Source organism: Cryptomeria japonica, chromosome 3 (assembly GCF_030272615.1).
Source record: "Cryptomeria japonica chromosome 3, Sugi_1.0, whole genome shotgun sequence".
NCBI classification, from domain to species: Eukaryota; Viridiplantae; Streptophyta; class Pinopsida; order Cupressales; family Cupressaceae; genus Cryptomeria; species Cryptomeria japonica.
In genome coordinates, this window is record NC_081407.1 from 518,628,763 (window position 1) to 518,643,559 (window position 14,797).

The 14,797-nt window shown below is 34.2% G+C and overlaps 1 protein-coding gene across 3 annotated transcripts in view; it reads right to left on the minus strand.

Annotated features, from left to right (window-relative positions):
- Positions 1-14,797, minus strand: part of LOC131060207 (serine/threonine-protein phosphatase 5) — a 75,167-nt gene that overhangs the window by 22,778 nt on the left and 37,592 nt on the right. For all 3 annotated transcript variants that reach the window (XM_057993361.2, XM_057993364.2, XM_057993362.2), the window contains one exon: positions 9,444-9,591. In XM_057993361.2, coding sequence (XP_057849344.1) covers positions 9,444-9,591 — 148 coding nt within the window. The remainder of the gene's footprint in view (positions 1-9,443; positions 9,592-14,797) is intronic.

Consider the following 14,797-nt stretch of genomic DNA (forward strand, 5'->3'; position numbering starts at 1 on the left):
CAGACCTACAGATAAAAATCAGAATTATTAGACATTGACATAATTCCTCATATCCATATATAGCATTCATAGTTCATAACTTGTTCTTTAATTAAAATTGAAATAACTTTACATTTTCCACAAATGAACCACCCTTGACACGCAAAAGAACAAAGGGGCCTTTAGAAACCGCATTTCAAAATGAGAGTAGAGACATTGCTGACCAAGATATAGAAAGGTGCATTTGTGCAAATGGGTTGGCTTTCAATGTAGTTTGCTCCCCATATTGGAAGCAAATGATAAAAAGTGTTAATGAAGCTCCAAGAGGGTATAAGGACTCAGGTTATGAGAAGGTACATGGAACATTATTGGACAAAGAGGTGAAGAGGGTTGAAGATGCATTGAAACCCATAAGGGATTCATGGGCAGAGACAAATGTAACAATTGTTTCAGATGGGTGGAAAGATGCTAAAATGGTCCCTTGATCAATGTCATAGCGGTGTCCCCTAGAGGGGCAATGTTTTTGAAAGCTGTGGAATGTGAGGGCCAAGTAAAAGATGGCCAATTTATTGCAGAAATTCTCATCTCCGCCATTGAGTCAATGGGACCCCGCTATGTTGTTCAAGTCATAACGGACAATGCAAGAAATTGTAGAGCTGTTGGTTTGTTGGTTGAGGAATGCTATGATCACATCTTTTGGACACCTTGTGCGGTCCATTCACTCAATCTTATGATACAAAGGATTGGGACTAAAATAAAATGGATCAGAGATGTGTATGCAGAGGCTGAGGACATCCAGATGTTCATCACAAACCACCACATGTCTCAAGGGATTTTTATATCCTTTTCGAATTTGGAGCTATTGAAGGTAAGGGAAATAGTAATTTAATTTTACATTTTCTGATTTTTTTAATTTCAATGTTCATAATATCATTGTGTAAGCTATATTGTGTATTCTTCTTTAAAGTTTGGCTTTATTTTTTAATCATTTTGGCATTATTTTGTGTTATAGGTTGCTGAGACCCGTTTTGCATCAAACACAATCGTCTTAAGACGACTTGTGAAAGTTAGAGTGGCACTATACAATATGGTGATCAGCAACAATTGGACTGTATGGAAGCAGAGTAGCAGTGAGAGGGCAGAAAAAATTAGGGAGAGAATATTGAATGAGAAATGGTGGGATCTTATTACATATCTCCTAAGTATCACTGAGCCCATTATGAGTATGATTCGCTATACCGACATGGATAGGCCTTGCATTGGTGAGATTTATGATGGCATTGACTCAATGCTTGAAAAAATAAAATTCACTATAAATGCAAAAGAGAATGACCCCAAGGAGCAATTCTTCAAAGAAGTGAAAGCAATTATTGTAGAAAGGTGGAATAAGATGACCACTCATTTGCATCTTCTTGCCTATGCATTGACACCAAAGTACTATAGCAATCAATTTCTTGATAAACCAGGAAGGATTCCACCATGGAGAGATCTAGAAGTATCTGATGGGTACAAGGCAGCATTTCTTAGACTATATCTTGATGATGATTTGCGAGATATTGTTACAAATGAGTTCATAGAATTCGCAAATGGGAATGGTCTAAGTGTTGAGGCACTTCGTCATAGATCCGAGAAGGATGCTCATAGCTGGTGGTACTTCCATGGTGCATGCTTCCAACACCTACAACCCCTCGCTGTAAAAGTTTTATCACAAGTAAGTTTAATTAATTAAAATTATCACAAGTTTATTTATAGTTTACTTTGTAAGTTTGTTGCTAGTAATTTTTAATTTTAATTTTATTAATGTATAACTTTAATTGTTTACTTTGTCTTCATAGGTTGCTAGTCCATCTGCTTCAGAAAGAAATTGGAGCACATACTCTTTCATCCACTCAGTAAAACACAATAGGTTGCTATCAAAAAAAGCGAAGAATTTAGTATATGTGCATTCCAACCTACGTCTTCTTTCACACAAACAACGTGACTACACACAAGGGGAAACGAAGATGTGGGATATAGAGCCAGAGCATACTGATTTGGATGCTCCCACTTCTCAGCTTCTTGCATTGACGCTTGATGACTTGGAGGGCGAGTAAACTTATAGTTCAAGTGCAAGTGGCGTTGGCTCATCTAATGTCAATGTCAATGATGATGATGAGGAGGAGGAGGAGGAGGATGATGAATTAGCTGATCCATTTGATGATTAAACTTTATATTGTTGAAAGTTGAAACAATGATACTTGAATATTTTGTCATTTTGATATTAAACTTGATGTATATGATGCTATTATGGTATGATCATGATGTTATGATTACAAGTTTATGTTTGTTATGTTGTTTATATGATGCTATGTGGCATGCTAATCTTAATTCATGCTTACAGGCTGCACAAATATTAAAATATATATATATATATATAAAAAAAAATTACATGTTTTTGTACTAACGAACCCAAACCCCTTTTCAATTTTTTGCAGTACCAGCGTACCGGTTCTTTGAACCCGAACTGGCAAGCTAGAGTTTAAACAGAAACCCTCACACAGTTGAAATAAAATAAAAACTCTTCAAAAATAAGAACCACGTTTTTTTCATTTAAAAATAATTAAAAAAAAATTCTAGGTAAGTAGGACGAATTTTTTTTTTTAAATTCATCAAAAGATCTTTTTGCTGTGATACCATGAAATGATAATCTATTGATTGAATGTGTTAATTACAAAGGAGACGGAGGCTCCTTAAATAAGCAATACAAAGACGATGTTTCTAAAATGAAACAGTCGTTAACTAAAAGCGAAAATAGAAATTTCCTAAACTATCTAACTAACTAGATACATTAAATGACTCAAATGACAATTATAAGGTAAATAATCTAATATTATTCTAATCAGTTTAGGGGGGGCACATGTTGTTACCCATAGAGGATACATTAAATGACTCAAATGATAATTATAAGAGAAAAAAAATTACCTTAGCCATCTAGTGTCCTTTTAATCAGATTAAGGGCAACCCTAGTTGAAAAGTCCATTCCCCTTGCAATCTTTCAATGCACTTGGTACACCTCTAAAATAAGGGTTATGGTGTGCCTACACAGAAGTGTGTGACCTATCATGCACAACTCATTCTAGGTTCCAACTCTTATATTAAGCTTGCTTCACATGTGCATCTTTGCAAAAAAAAATACTCATTTCCAAGATGCTTTTCTCTCCAATGCAATTATTAAACCTACAATTACTTATCAAAACATTCTGTAAGGCCCTGGTCTAGGATTTCTCAATGAAGGCTGTCTAACACATTTCAAACTTCATCACAAGAATGTGTTCCCGGTCATTTTATATCTACATGTATCGAGGCCCCATGGTATCTCAACCTCAGGTCATGAGAGATACCCATATTCGCCCTTTGTTGTCTAGAAAAGATTGTTCCATCAACCTAACAATGTTTCTAGTAAATGGCTTTCTCCACTCAAATAAATCTGATGGTCAAGGGCATCAAATCAAATTTCTCAACTATGGTATGGAATCACTTGTCCTCACCATTGCAGATTTATTTAATGAAATTGTTTCCTTAAGCTTTTTCCTTTCTGGTCACAACACAAAGTTCATCCAATTCATAAGATAGGAATTATTTTAAACCCAAATCATCTTTATGATGAAGAAAATATACTATCCTACTATGAAGAATAAAGGGACTACCATCGCATTTACCTCAAACTGCTCAAAAAGAGAAACATGAAAACCCATGCATATGTTCACTACCTTGTTCAGCTAACACACATGATGACATGATGCTAATGAATTTACCACCACAGAAGAGCCTGCACCATGTCATATCTCAACTAACTCATGCCAACTACTTGTAACTACAATAATGACATGAAGTGACGTGCACATGAATGCAAAAAGCAAATCATCCCAGCATTTCTCCCCCGTTATAAATATTAGTGGAGACTCCAAGTTTATCTGTGAATTTATGGATATGGTTCTTTGCTAATTGGTTCGGTTAAAATATCAGCTGCCTGTTCCACTGTGTTCTTTAACGGATCATCAAAAGATGCTCCTGTTGTACCAAGCCTGTGTGTATCTCTATAAGTTCAGTCATACAATGAATAACTGTATTTTTTGGCATCGTTTATGATTGTCCATCCTGTTCTTGTGAATCATGTAGTGTTGTTTTGAGCCATACTCTGCCTCTGCTACAGAAAGTGGCATTGATGGTTACTTCTTGAGCAACCACCACAGAACACATGAATTCATTCCATGATCAATACATCCTATCTGATGCATAGATAAATTAATCAGCCTTAATAAATCTGATTGACTATATTGCAGTCTACATCCAATAGCCCACTGGAACATCTAAAGATCCTATTATCTGCCATTAATTTTGACACCAAACTAATTACAGAAGTTATAACTGTTCAATTGTGGTTAGGTAGATCGTACTTCCTATAAATTGAGTGTACAAGGTGTCATGAAGGCCTTCAGAGACATCATGTCTAGATAATATAACCAGGCCTTGACAAGCATGCATCTTACAACCATTCAGATTCAATCTCTGCAACATATCAATTGCATATTTAGCTTGTGATATAAAATTGTATCACTTTTTTGGTACCTTGTGACTAAGAAAGTAATCCAGCTGTCCCAACTCTGTCATCTGAAGGCCTGCAAACTTGGCCGCCATTGGCGTAATAATAGACTATTCATGGTGCATGCCCAATCAAAAGATAGTGCCACAACCAAAAAATAGATGAACCAACATCATAATATTAAAGCTGTGATCAAATGAGCTTTCACTAAATCCCTTATCCTTGAAATAAGGTCAATCCTGGAATGCTATGCCCTTGGTGACTGCTTTAGACTCTAGAAGACCTTCTTCAACCTTTGGACGAAATCTCCCTTTATTTCAAATTCATATCTTTTTGGTTGGTCCGTATAACCTTCCTCATCCTAAACACCAATAAAGAACATTCCCTCGAAATCTATCTGATACAGCATCCACTTATATCATGTGGCAACAGGTGTGAATGTATCATGAAAGTAAATGTCATTCTTGTTGTGAATATCTATGAGCAACAAGATAATACTTATGCTTATCAATACAAGAATATGAGCAACAAGATAATACTTATGCTTATCAATACAAGAATATGATGCTTGCTGCTACCAAAGACACATATTTTCCAAGCAGCAACACCATTAAGTCCCTAGTATTGTACTCTTCTCAGAACTCATGCCTCAACTCTTATTTAGTGACAGCTTCCTCAAAACTTTGTGTCTTATCACTCCAATTATTTGTATTGTTGATGCAAAACTAAATCCACTTTGAGATCTAGTGTTCCTTCTCTAAAAGTTTGTGTCCAGCTTTACTTGTGGGTCATGATTCTTCAAAACACACTAGGAAACCTTGCTCTCAATTTCATATAATTTAGGCAAATTTGTCTCACTTGTGCTAGTTTCTTTAGCACTCACTATTGTGCCTTTAACATGTTGGCATATTCCATTTAATCAAGATAACCACTCTAACTAGAAGGATCTTATTTTTAAGATCATACATTCAATAGGGTCAAGCCTCTTCTGAATAACCTTTTAAGATTTACATCACAATTTTGTCACACTGTTATATACAAAAAAGTTGGCTAGTGTTTTGACCAAGACTGTTACAGAATCATAATATTAATACTTTTGTTTGACATCTATTCATCAAACAAACAATTTTTAATTTTATTTAACTGCCAATGCCAAAAAATCGTGACCAAGATTTAGTTGTCAACACACTACTTGACATCTTTTTAATTGTTATATTCCCTCTCTACAACTCCATTTTTTTGTTAAGTTTTGGAGATTGAATACTGCCTTCTAATCCTACTATTCCTGCAAAAGTCCTCGAACTCCTTTGATGCATATTCTACCCTATTGTCTGAACTAAGAGCTTTATTCTTGCTTACCACTCAACTTTCCTAACATAGACTTGAAGTTTGAAAAGTAATGAAATGATTTTGCTAGTTCCTAAAGGAAGCATTACCCAAGATTTTATTGAGTATCAATAATGTTTCATTTCCAAATAATATAATCTTTTTGAGCCAACAAAGATCCGTATGCACCACCTCTAGTTGTGCCTTAGCTCCAGATTTTCCTTAGGAAAAGATCTCCTATGGTGTTTCCAAATATAAAACCCTATCAAAAATCCTTTCCTTTAGTGTGTGGAAGTCCAACAACCATTTCCTTCTTTAAATCAAAGATAAGAAATAAACCTAACTCAACTACATTGAAAGTAAAGCTGTTTAACAAATGTGATAAAGCACAGGGGTTCTTTCATCTACTTGTAACTCTAGATCTTCTCTTTCGCATTCATGGTTTAGATACACCTAATGAGATATGAAATAAATTGAAACCATTGTTTGGAAAAACATATGATAAAGGGCCATTAACTAGAAAAGGACCTAATTAGTCTTAATCCAATCAACTATGACAACATTTAAAACTTCATCTCACAACCGAAAAAAATAATGCTGCCCATGGAGGATTGTCAAAGAAGAGAAAATTGATCCATGGCTAGTCATTAATGTATTTACAAAACTGCATCCTACTTATATCTTCAGCCAATCAACATCTCTATTGACTAGCTTCCTCCATTCAGATACTTGATAGATATTCTCATCTGTTTTTTAGTGTCTTGCCTGCTATAAGATCCAAGGGAGACTTTACATTTTAGTGTCCACCTTTTGTTATTCTTATAATGGTCATATACTCATTTTTCTTTTGGGAAGTGTAATGTCCACTTTTAGGATATCTTGGGATATTTGGACAACTACCTTGAATTCTCTGTTCTTGATATTAATTGAAATGTAAGATACCACTTAAAACATTATAATTGAAAGAATATAAACAATGATAATATTATTTCAAGAATAATAACTGATATCAATACCACTGCTGTCTCAGATCATACAATTAGATGTATGCTAAGTGACTTGATCTTTTAGATACATATTGCACTTGGTGCAACAATATGCTGATAAACTTTCCCTTTCACCTGTATTGATGAAGGATAGAGATTGGATAACAAAATAATGCTGTATCTGATACGATCTTAGGGATCATGTGTAATATCCCTAAGATCGTATCAGATACAGCATTGTTTGATCTTTTATATATATATAGAGAGAGAGAGAGAGATGTGTAATATCCCTTACTAAGCATATATACACAGATATGTTTCCCTGTATTAACAAACAACGAAATAAATCAGAAACAGAGATGATTTACCAAAAGGAAATTTTCGGTTAGATCCTATAAGACACCTGTACTCGTAAATCACTACATACGCAGAAGATAGTTGAAGATAGATAATTATATGTTAAAGAATTGTAAGGTTAATTCATTTTATTATTTATTTTGGAAAGCAATGTATGACCAGGTTTGCCCAACCGTCCCATTCTAAGCCCAAAAGCAGTCAACACGCCCTTTTGGCCCTGGCAGCAGATCAATCACCCACCAGGGTGGCCTACTCATTATGGCGTGGGTCTTATCCCCTTGATTATACCTTGTTTCATAATTAATTAATCTTCTTCGCCAGGGAGCCAGTGGATGGTAGTGGTGGCTTAATTCTGCCAAACCCAAGCCCAGAAGCGGTCACCTGCACTCCCGGCCTACTGATTTATTAAGACTCAGTAGGTGGCTTACTTGGGTGGACAGTATTCCCCTCTACAGATCCCTTTACCTCCCTAGAATGATATCAACTTAAGTGTACATTAATAAGTTCATTATGAATGCAGATTATTAGTCTTGTTCACTGTTATCAATATAAAGCTGTTCATTATGTTTAGTCCAAAATTATCAATATCCTGTAGTAATTCATCAGTTCATAAATTTACTTTATCCTTATTTGTTATGATTGTTATATCGGATTGCCAGAGTACGAAATCATTAGAAATTACTTGCCAGGCAATACTGCGATTTATTTCATAACATCGAATTTTAGTCATGATGTATCTTCATTGCATATTTAATAACAGTTTATTACCAGATTTATCAGTTGTGAAATCTGTTTATATCAATATCGTATTATGTCCGTTTTAGTTATTGATACAGAATATGAATCTTATTGCACTATTATAAATTAGTTTCTATATTTGCCTCGAGGTGGATGAGACATACCTGGAACGTCTCTTCCCTGTAAATGTTCAATGCTGACCATTTCCCGTAATCTTTATGCTTCTCCCCTATTCCCGTACCTCTCTATCTTAATTTATATATTTTTCTTCTACAAGTCATACCCATTGGAAAAGATACCTCTTTAGAAGAGAGGTGTCTTTTTTGTCTAATTGCTGCCTGTTAACATAGACAGTTGTCTCTTAATTGAAATTGCACCTTTTGGGGAGTAATTCTCTTAACAAAATGTATCCTTCAATCGCACCTCTTGCACTTCAATATTTATGTCTATACAATTCCCTTAATTAATCGCATCTCTTGGAAACTCCTTATTCGCACCGTTTGCAAATCTTAAGATAGCTGATATTATTAGTGTTTGCTTATTTTTACACAAATGACTTCTTAAATATTAGCAATTTGTTTCCCATACTAATCGCTGCTCCTTATGATCGCTGCATTCTATTATTAATCACTGTGCTTTGTCAAACTTGTTAGCAGATCGTTGACTTTTAACTCATATATGGTCTATGAAATTGATGCAACGGCAGACAGATCTGACATACGTCAGATCTGGTCTACCACTATGTGTTTACCCCTTAATCTAAATCATTGCTTGTTGATGTTTTATCATCTGTCTTATTAACGTCAGTGCTGCCTTATAATTACTATGTAAATAAGAATATTAATAATATGTAATATTAATGAATATGTAATGAATCTTGTTATATAATACTATAGAGGTTCATTTATAAAATCATAATTAAATTATTGATGGATAAGTATATTAGATATAAATTATTATTATTTGACAATATGGGTATATCACAGGAAGTCATCACTCTAAAACAGTGAGTTTATAGAGGGCATCTAGCATCCGGTCTCCAATTCTGGCCTTCACTGGCTCCTTGTTTCTCCAATGGCTTTTGGCTTTACAGGACACCATTATATCACTATTTGTATTTGCACTAGGATCCTATGTGACTTGAGGTTAAACTCCTCTGATTATGTTTGCAATGTTTTGAGTGTTTAACTACTTTTTTGTCTTCTTCTCTCATTAGTACTTTACTACTATAACTCTATTTTTAAGCATCCTTATCCATTTGGTATTCGTGGATATTGAATGATTTCTTTGTGGATGTTCTATAATTTCTTTCTAAGTCAGGCATGTGACACCTTCAATTAGTCAATAATGTAATCATGAATGGTTGCTCTTGAGAAAAAATAATGAGCACATCCAATAACAAAGCTTATCTGAGCATGTCTAGTGCAAATGAATCTATTTGAAACTAAATATTGGAAAAGGCTAACACCACTTACCACTTGGACACATGCATTTAAATGCAAAGAGCACAAGGATGACTTCAACTGAAAAGGATCCTCGATCAACAAAATCACCATTGAAAAGATATGGATTTTCCTCAGAAGGCAGTCCATTCAGCTCAAAGATGTTAAGAAGGTCATAGTACTGCACCATTAAACAAATAAATAGTTTATAACTACATGAAGGGAGAAACAAGCATATTACTTCACAGTACATTGCATTAATAAAACTACCGCAACGATAAATTCAAATCCAAGAATTTTACAAGAACTCTTGAATTCCTATTAACACCATTTATAGGATTGAGCTAACATATTTCTTTATTATATATATGTTATAATCTCAAAACTCAAAATGGTACTGATATACTGCACAAAGCATAAACTCAATCTCAAACACATGGTCAAAAAAAAAAAAAAAGAGACTCAAAGAATGAAAATATAACATTTGTGAAAGACAAATTATGAGTAACAAAATAGAATACAAAATATTTATAAACAAACACCCATGAAAGATATCTACGATTAATAATAATAGATTATCTATTATCACTTCTAATAATATGAGTGATAGCCACCACAGACTGAAACAGGTGGGGCTATAAGCGCCAAAGATTGGATTAGATTCTAAAACATTGAAAATGACAAATCTAATTGATGATGTAAAAAGAATCAAAATTTCCATCCCTTGAAGTAAAAAAGAAAAAATGTGGAACAACAATAAAATTAGTAATAAGAAAAGTTGAATTATTAAAAAGACTGTTCATCCTAGTTTAGATCATTTTAGAATTTCTTAGTCCTTTTTTAGTAATAAAAAAAAGTTGAATTATTAATAAAATACAAATAAATATTGCTAAAATAGGACTAAGAAATTATTTTTGACCTCATCCAAATTAATCTCGGTAGTAACTTGGTCAAACATGGCATACCAATCCTATGCATGTCCTCCAAGAGTGGTAGCAAATAAATTGATCTTTCATGCATCATCAGTGACTTTTTTGGCACACCAAGCTATTTCACAAGGCTTACAGTGACAAGTGGCATCTTCCCCAATAAAAATCTTCAGCTTTGTAAGCATGGGCTCAATCATAGCAGTAGAACTAGGAAAACCTACAGTTAACCGCAAGAACACAACACCCAATAGATGGCTTGTGCTGGTCACAACCAATACGCATGGTTCAATCAAAATAGGTCAAAACTATACTAAACCACTGAAAACTAATCAAAAGTGAAAAAACTTCAAGTTGTAAAATTTAAATGAATAAACCACGAGTTTTTCCCAAGTTTTCTAAAGATGGTAGTAGTTTTTTTCTTACAAACCCTTCAAAAGTCATTTTAAGAGTATTTCAAAGTATTTTCAATTTTAAACCTATGTAATTGAAGTCTATTAAAATAATATTATATCCAAGGTTGCACGGGTACGGGGGGGGGGGTGGTACTTGGAGACTGGTGCTCATACCGATACAACTATTTTTTCAAAATACGAGACGTGGGTACTTGGAGACACCAATTTCTTTTAAATATAGTTTAATAATTTATAGAAATTTTGAAAATATAATGACATTAAATAAAATATAATAATTTAGTAATGGCTGTTGCAACGCTTTAAGAAATCCTTGTGACCTGCATTTGTTTTGAGCATTGTTTTTTTTTCCGTTCGTACTGCATTTTGATTATTTTGTTGCCTGTGATTTGTTTGTTTTTTACATTTTAGGGTTTCCTTTTTTTTGTTTGGCTTGGAGATGGTGGGAGACGGGCGGATACGTTAGCAGGAAGTCTCCTCTCTATGGAGACGTTTCCAACCAAGTTTTTGATGCGGGATACACGTCCGAGTCTCCGGTACGAGTATGCAACTATGATTATATCTATTCTATAATGGTCATCTTAGTTGTCGACATAGTTGGCTTTTTTAGTTCGTTTAGTGTAACTACTGCTTCTTTTATTAGAAGGCATAGTTAGCTTTTTAGTTTTTAGCTTTTTAAGCGTTTTTATCTTTCTAGCTTCATGTTGAAACTTCAAAAAACATTTCGTTCTTTTTAGAACATCGTCTTGTAAACTTCTATATATACATTGTATATTCGTAAATATAATCATTCAATTATTTTTCATGATATCAGAGCATGGATTAAATTTTTTGAATAATCTATAATTCTAAAAAATTTCCAAGTGGAATTTTTTAGTGAGATTTTTTCAAAAGTTTTTTTTATTTCCATGAGAATACTTGTTTCTGATGTTAGTGCTTTTTTCGAAGGTTTGTGGGCGTTTGGAAAAAATTCGAGGGTTTGTAAACCCATGTTTGTTGCTGAAGAGTCGCAATTTTTTTTGCTCGTGTCAATTTCGGTCTTGTTGCATCCCACTTGTGCCCAAGTTGTTTATATGCTATAATTACGCCATGTTATATGTGTGCCCTAGTTGTTCTATGCTATATTTGCGAGATGTTTAATCGTGCCCTAGACGTTCCACGTTTTAAATTGAATGAACATGCCTTAGATGTTCATGTTTTAATTGAATAATGATGCCCTAGATGTTTATGCATAATTCAATGATGTTAATTGTGCTTAGAACAATGAATTGATGACTCAATTGTTCAATTGATGTTTTGATGATTAACATTATTACATTATGAAGTTTTACTTTTGTTAATGATATTTTGAAAATATCAGGATTATGACAAGATTTTTGAGCTAACTGGTTGAACTGGCCAAGTGTGTGCAGGAGTTGTCGTCCTCCAAGAAGGGAGGGAAAGTATCATCAGGTCCAGAGGTAAGGAGAGGGAAAACTCATGCCATCAGAAAACCCTAACCGTAAGTGATTCCGGTCGTCTCATGTTGACCATGTTATTTTCGTCATCCTGTCGCATCAGGTAACCCTAATTGGTTTGTTTAGAGGTTTTAGGGTTTCATGACTCTTTAAGTCATCGATTGGTTTCCAAGTTAGTTGGTTATTATTATTAATTCATCCATTATTATTATTATTCTTAATAATTAAATTAAAAATTGTAGTGGCTCATGTTTGATAACATAATATATGAATATATTATATTAATGTTCTTGCAATGTAAGGTCCTTTTGTGCAAAGCATTGGCTGATTCTATTATGGCTATTTTAAAATATAGCCAAGTATATTAAATAAAGGGGACTTTAATACTTAATTAAATTATCTTAAATCACACTCAAGCCACTAAACTTATCGTAGCACAAAGCCAAGGTATTAATTTTGTATGAATCCAATGCTTAACAAATTGTCATTGTAATATTTTATCAAGCAAATTTGAGTGAACCTCAGCATATATATTTAATTTATATTGAAAGTGAATGAATAATAATCAAAGGTAATCAATTCTTCTAGAAGCAAAGAGGAGAGCCAAGGCTTTTTGCGTGAATATTCAGTCTTCTCCAAGAAGAAACAAGCACGAGATGGGCGTGACTGTTGGGCATGAAATTCTCGTGATTGCAAGAGAAATTAGGGCAAAAAGGAAAGAGATTATCCCATATCGTGGGGTATATGGCATGTTGTTGGGGAGAGCGATAGGCATTACCGAAAAGAATTTGAGAAATGTTTTGGGGTCGATATTTTTACTATCATTTTCCCTCAGTAAGCACTGCAACTATATTGGGAGATATTTTCTTCTGGTAAAAGCTCAGATGGATCACGGAGCTAAAGAACAGTGATGGGAAACAATATCCAGTCGTTTCTCTCTCAATTAACCAGATCATGTAAATTATATAAGCCTAGTGGAGCTTTGTTCATACAATCTTTCTTTTCTTCTGAATCTGAAATAAGAAAGGATAAGTTTAAAGAAAATGCACAAGGAATATTCGAATAGCTGTGTTTTTCTTTCTTGTAGCCAAAAATAAATATATATATGTACAAAATGATAACACAGCCATGGCTGTGCATACACAGCATGGTTGTGCACACTTAGAATGGTTGAGTTTACTTCTTTCTTCTGAAATTGAAAATTTAGAAAGATATGTTAAGGAAGGGAGTTTAACTTTAGATACATATCGTTATTTTTCCCTTTACAGCACGGCTGTGTGTTGAGTGTTTTGTAGATGAAAAGAGAATATACGTACTGGTTCTCTGCTAAATTTATGTTGTTAAACCCCTCTTAAATAAAGAAATTCAGTTCATTGTGAAATAAGTGGATATGCTGTAGCTAACAGTGTTTATTAGAAATATAATAATGTATGATTATGACGAATTCTTGATAGTTAGTTATTAAAGGGGTTCGGGTCGAGCGAAACGAATTTCAGGTAAATGCAACAGGCATGTGGTTCCCAATGATCGATCAGCTCTGGGCCGCCCCAACTAACCATGTGGTGCTCTACCTCGATCGGCGTGATTTACTTTTGCCGAGCCAGCCCCTAAAACCATTTCAACAGTATAGCTATGTACTTACAGCAGAGGTGTTCTTCCACAGTATGGCAGACCTTTAGTTTTTGATGGTTGGGAAAAATAACCAACAGCAGGGTTCAGCTATAATGTATTTTTCATAATTACATCATCACACGCATATATATATATATATATATATATATATATAGGTGTGAATTATAGCCTGAAAATGGAGGTGAGTGTAGCTGTAAGGATATGCCGAATAATACCGCTCAGATTAGAGGGTTTGCATACCAATAAGACTTGTATTATGAAGAAATTACCATCTTAATTTGAGTTGTCGTAGAATTATCCAAATCTGATATGGGTGTGAGTTATAGCCTGAAAATGGGGGTGAGTGTAGCTGTAAGGATATGCCGAATAATACCGCTCAGATTAGAGGGTTTGCATACCAATAAGACTTGTATTATGAAGAAATTACCATCTTAATTTGAGTTGTCTTAGAATTATCCAAATCTGAAAAATATAACAGCAGTGAGGCTGATCATTCAATTTGAGATTTACCTTCTCTAGCACATGTTGAAAACTAAAACCTTAGTTTAGGAAGTAAAATGGGTAAGAGCAAAACAGCATAACCGTAATGCAGTTAGCATTTCAATAACAAAAGAAAATACATTCAAACATTGTAGTGACAGCAGAGACATGTCATGCATAATGATCATCCCAAAATGTAAAGCTCACATGGGCAGCTAGCAGCTCTTAGGCCATTTACCTGACCTAACCTAGGTGTTTGGTTGTAATTCCTGATAACTTATGCAATGATTATGAGAAAGATTAATCATAAACCTCTAATGAGAAATAGTGCTGATAACAAAAATCATGTAAAACTATTGTGTGACCAAGAGTCTCTATGTGAGTACAGATATGGTCAATTATAAGTTTAAGCTTACTTGTTTCTAGACCTATGCACTAGAACCTTAAGTTGCAGCCGAGAAGGGTGGAACTTGACTTCA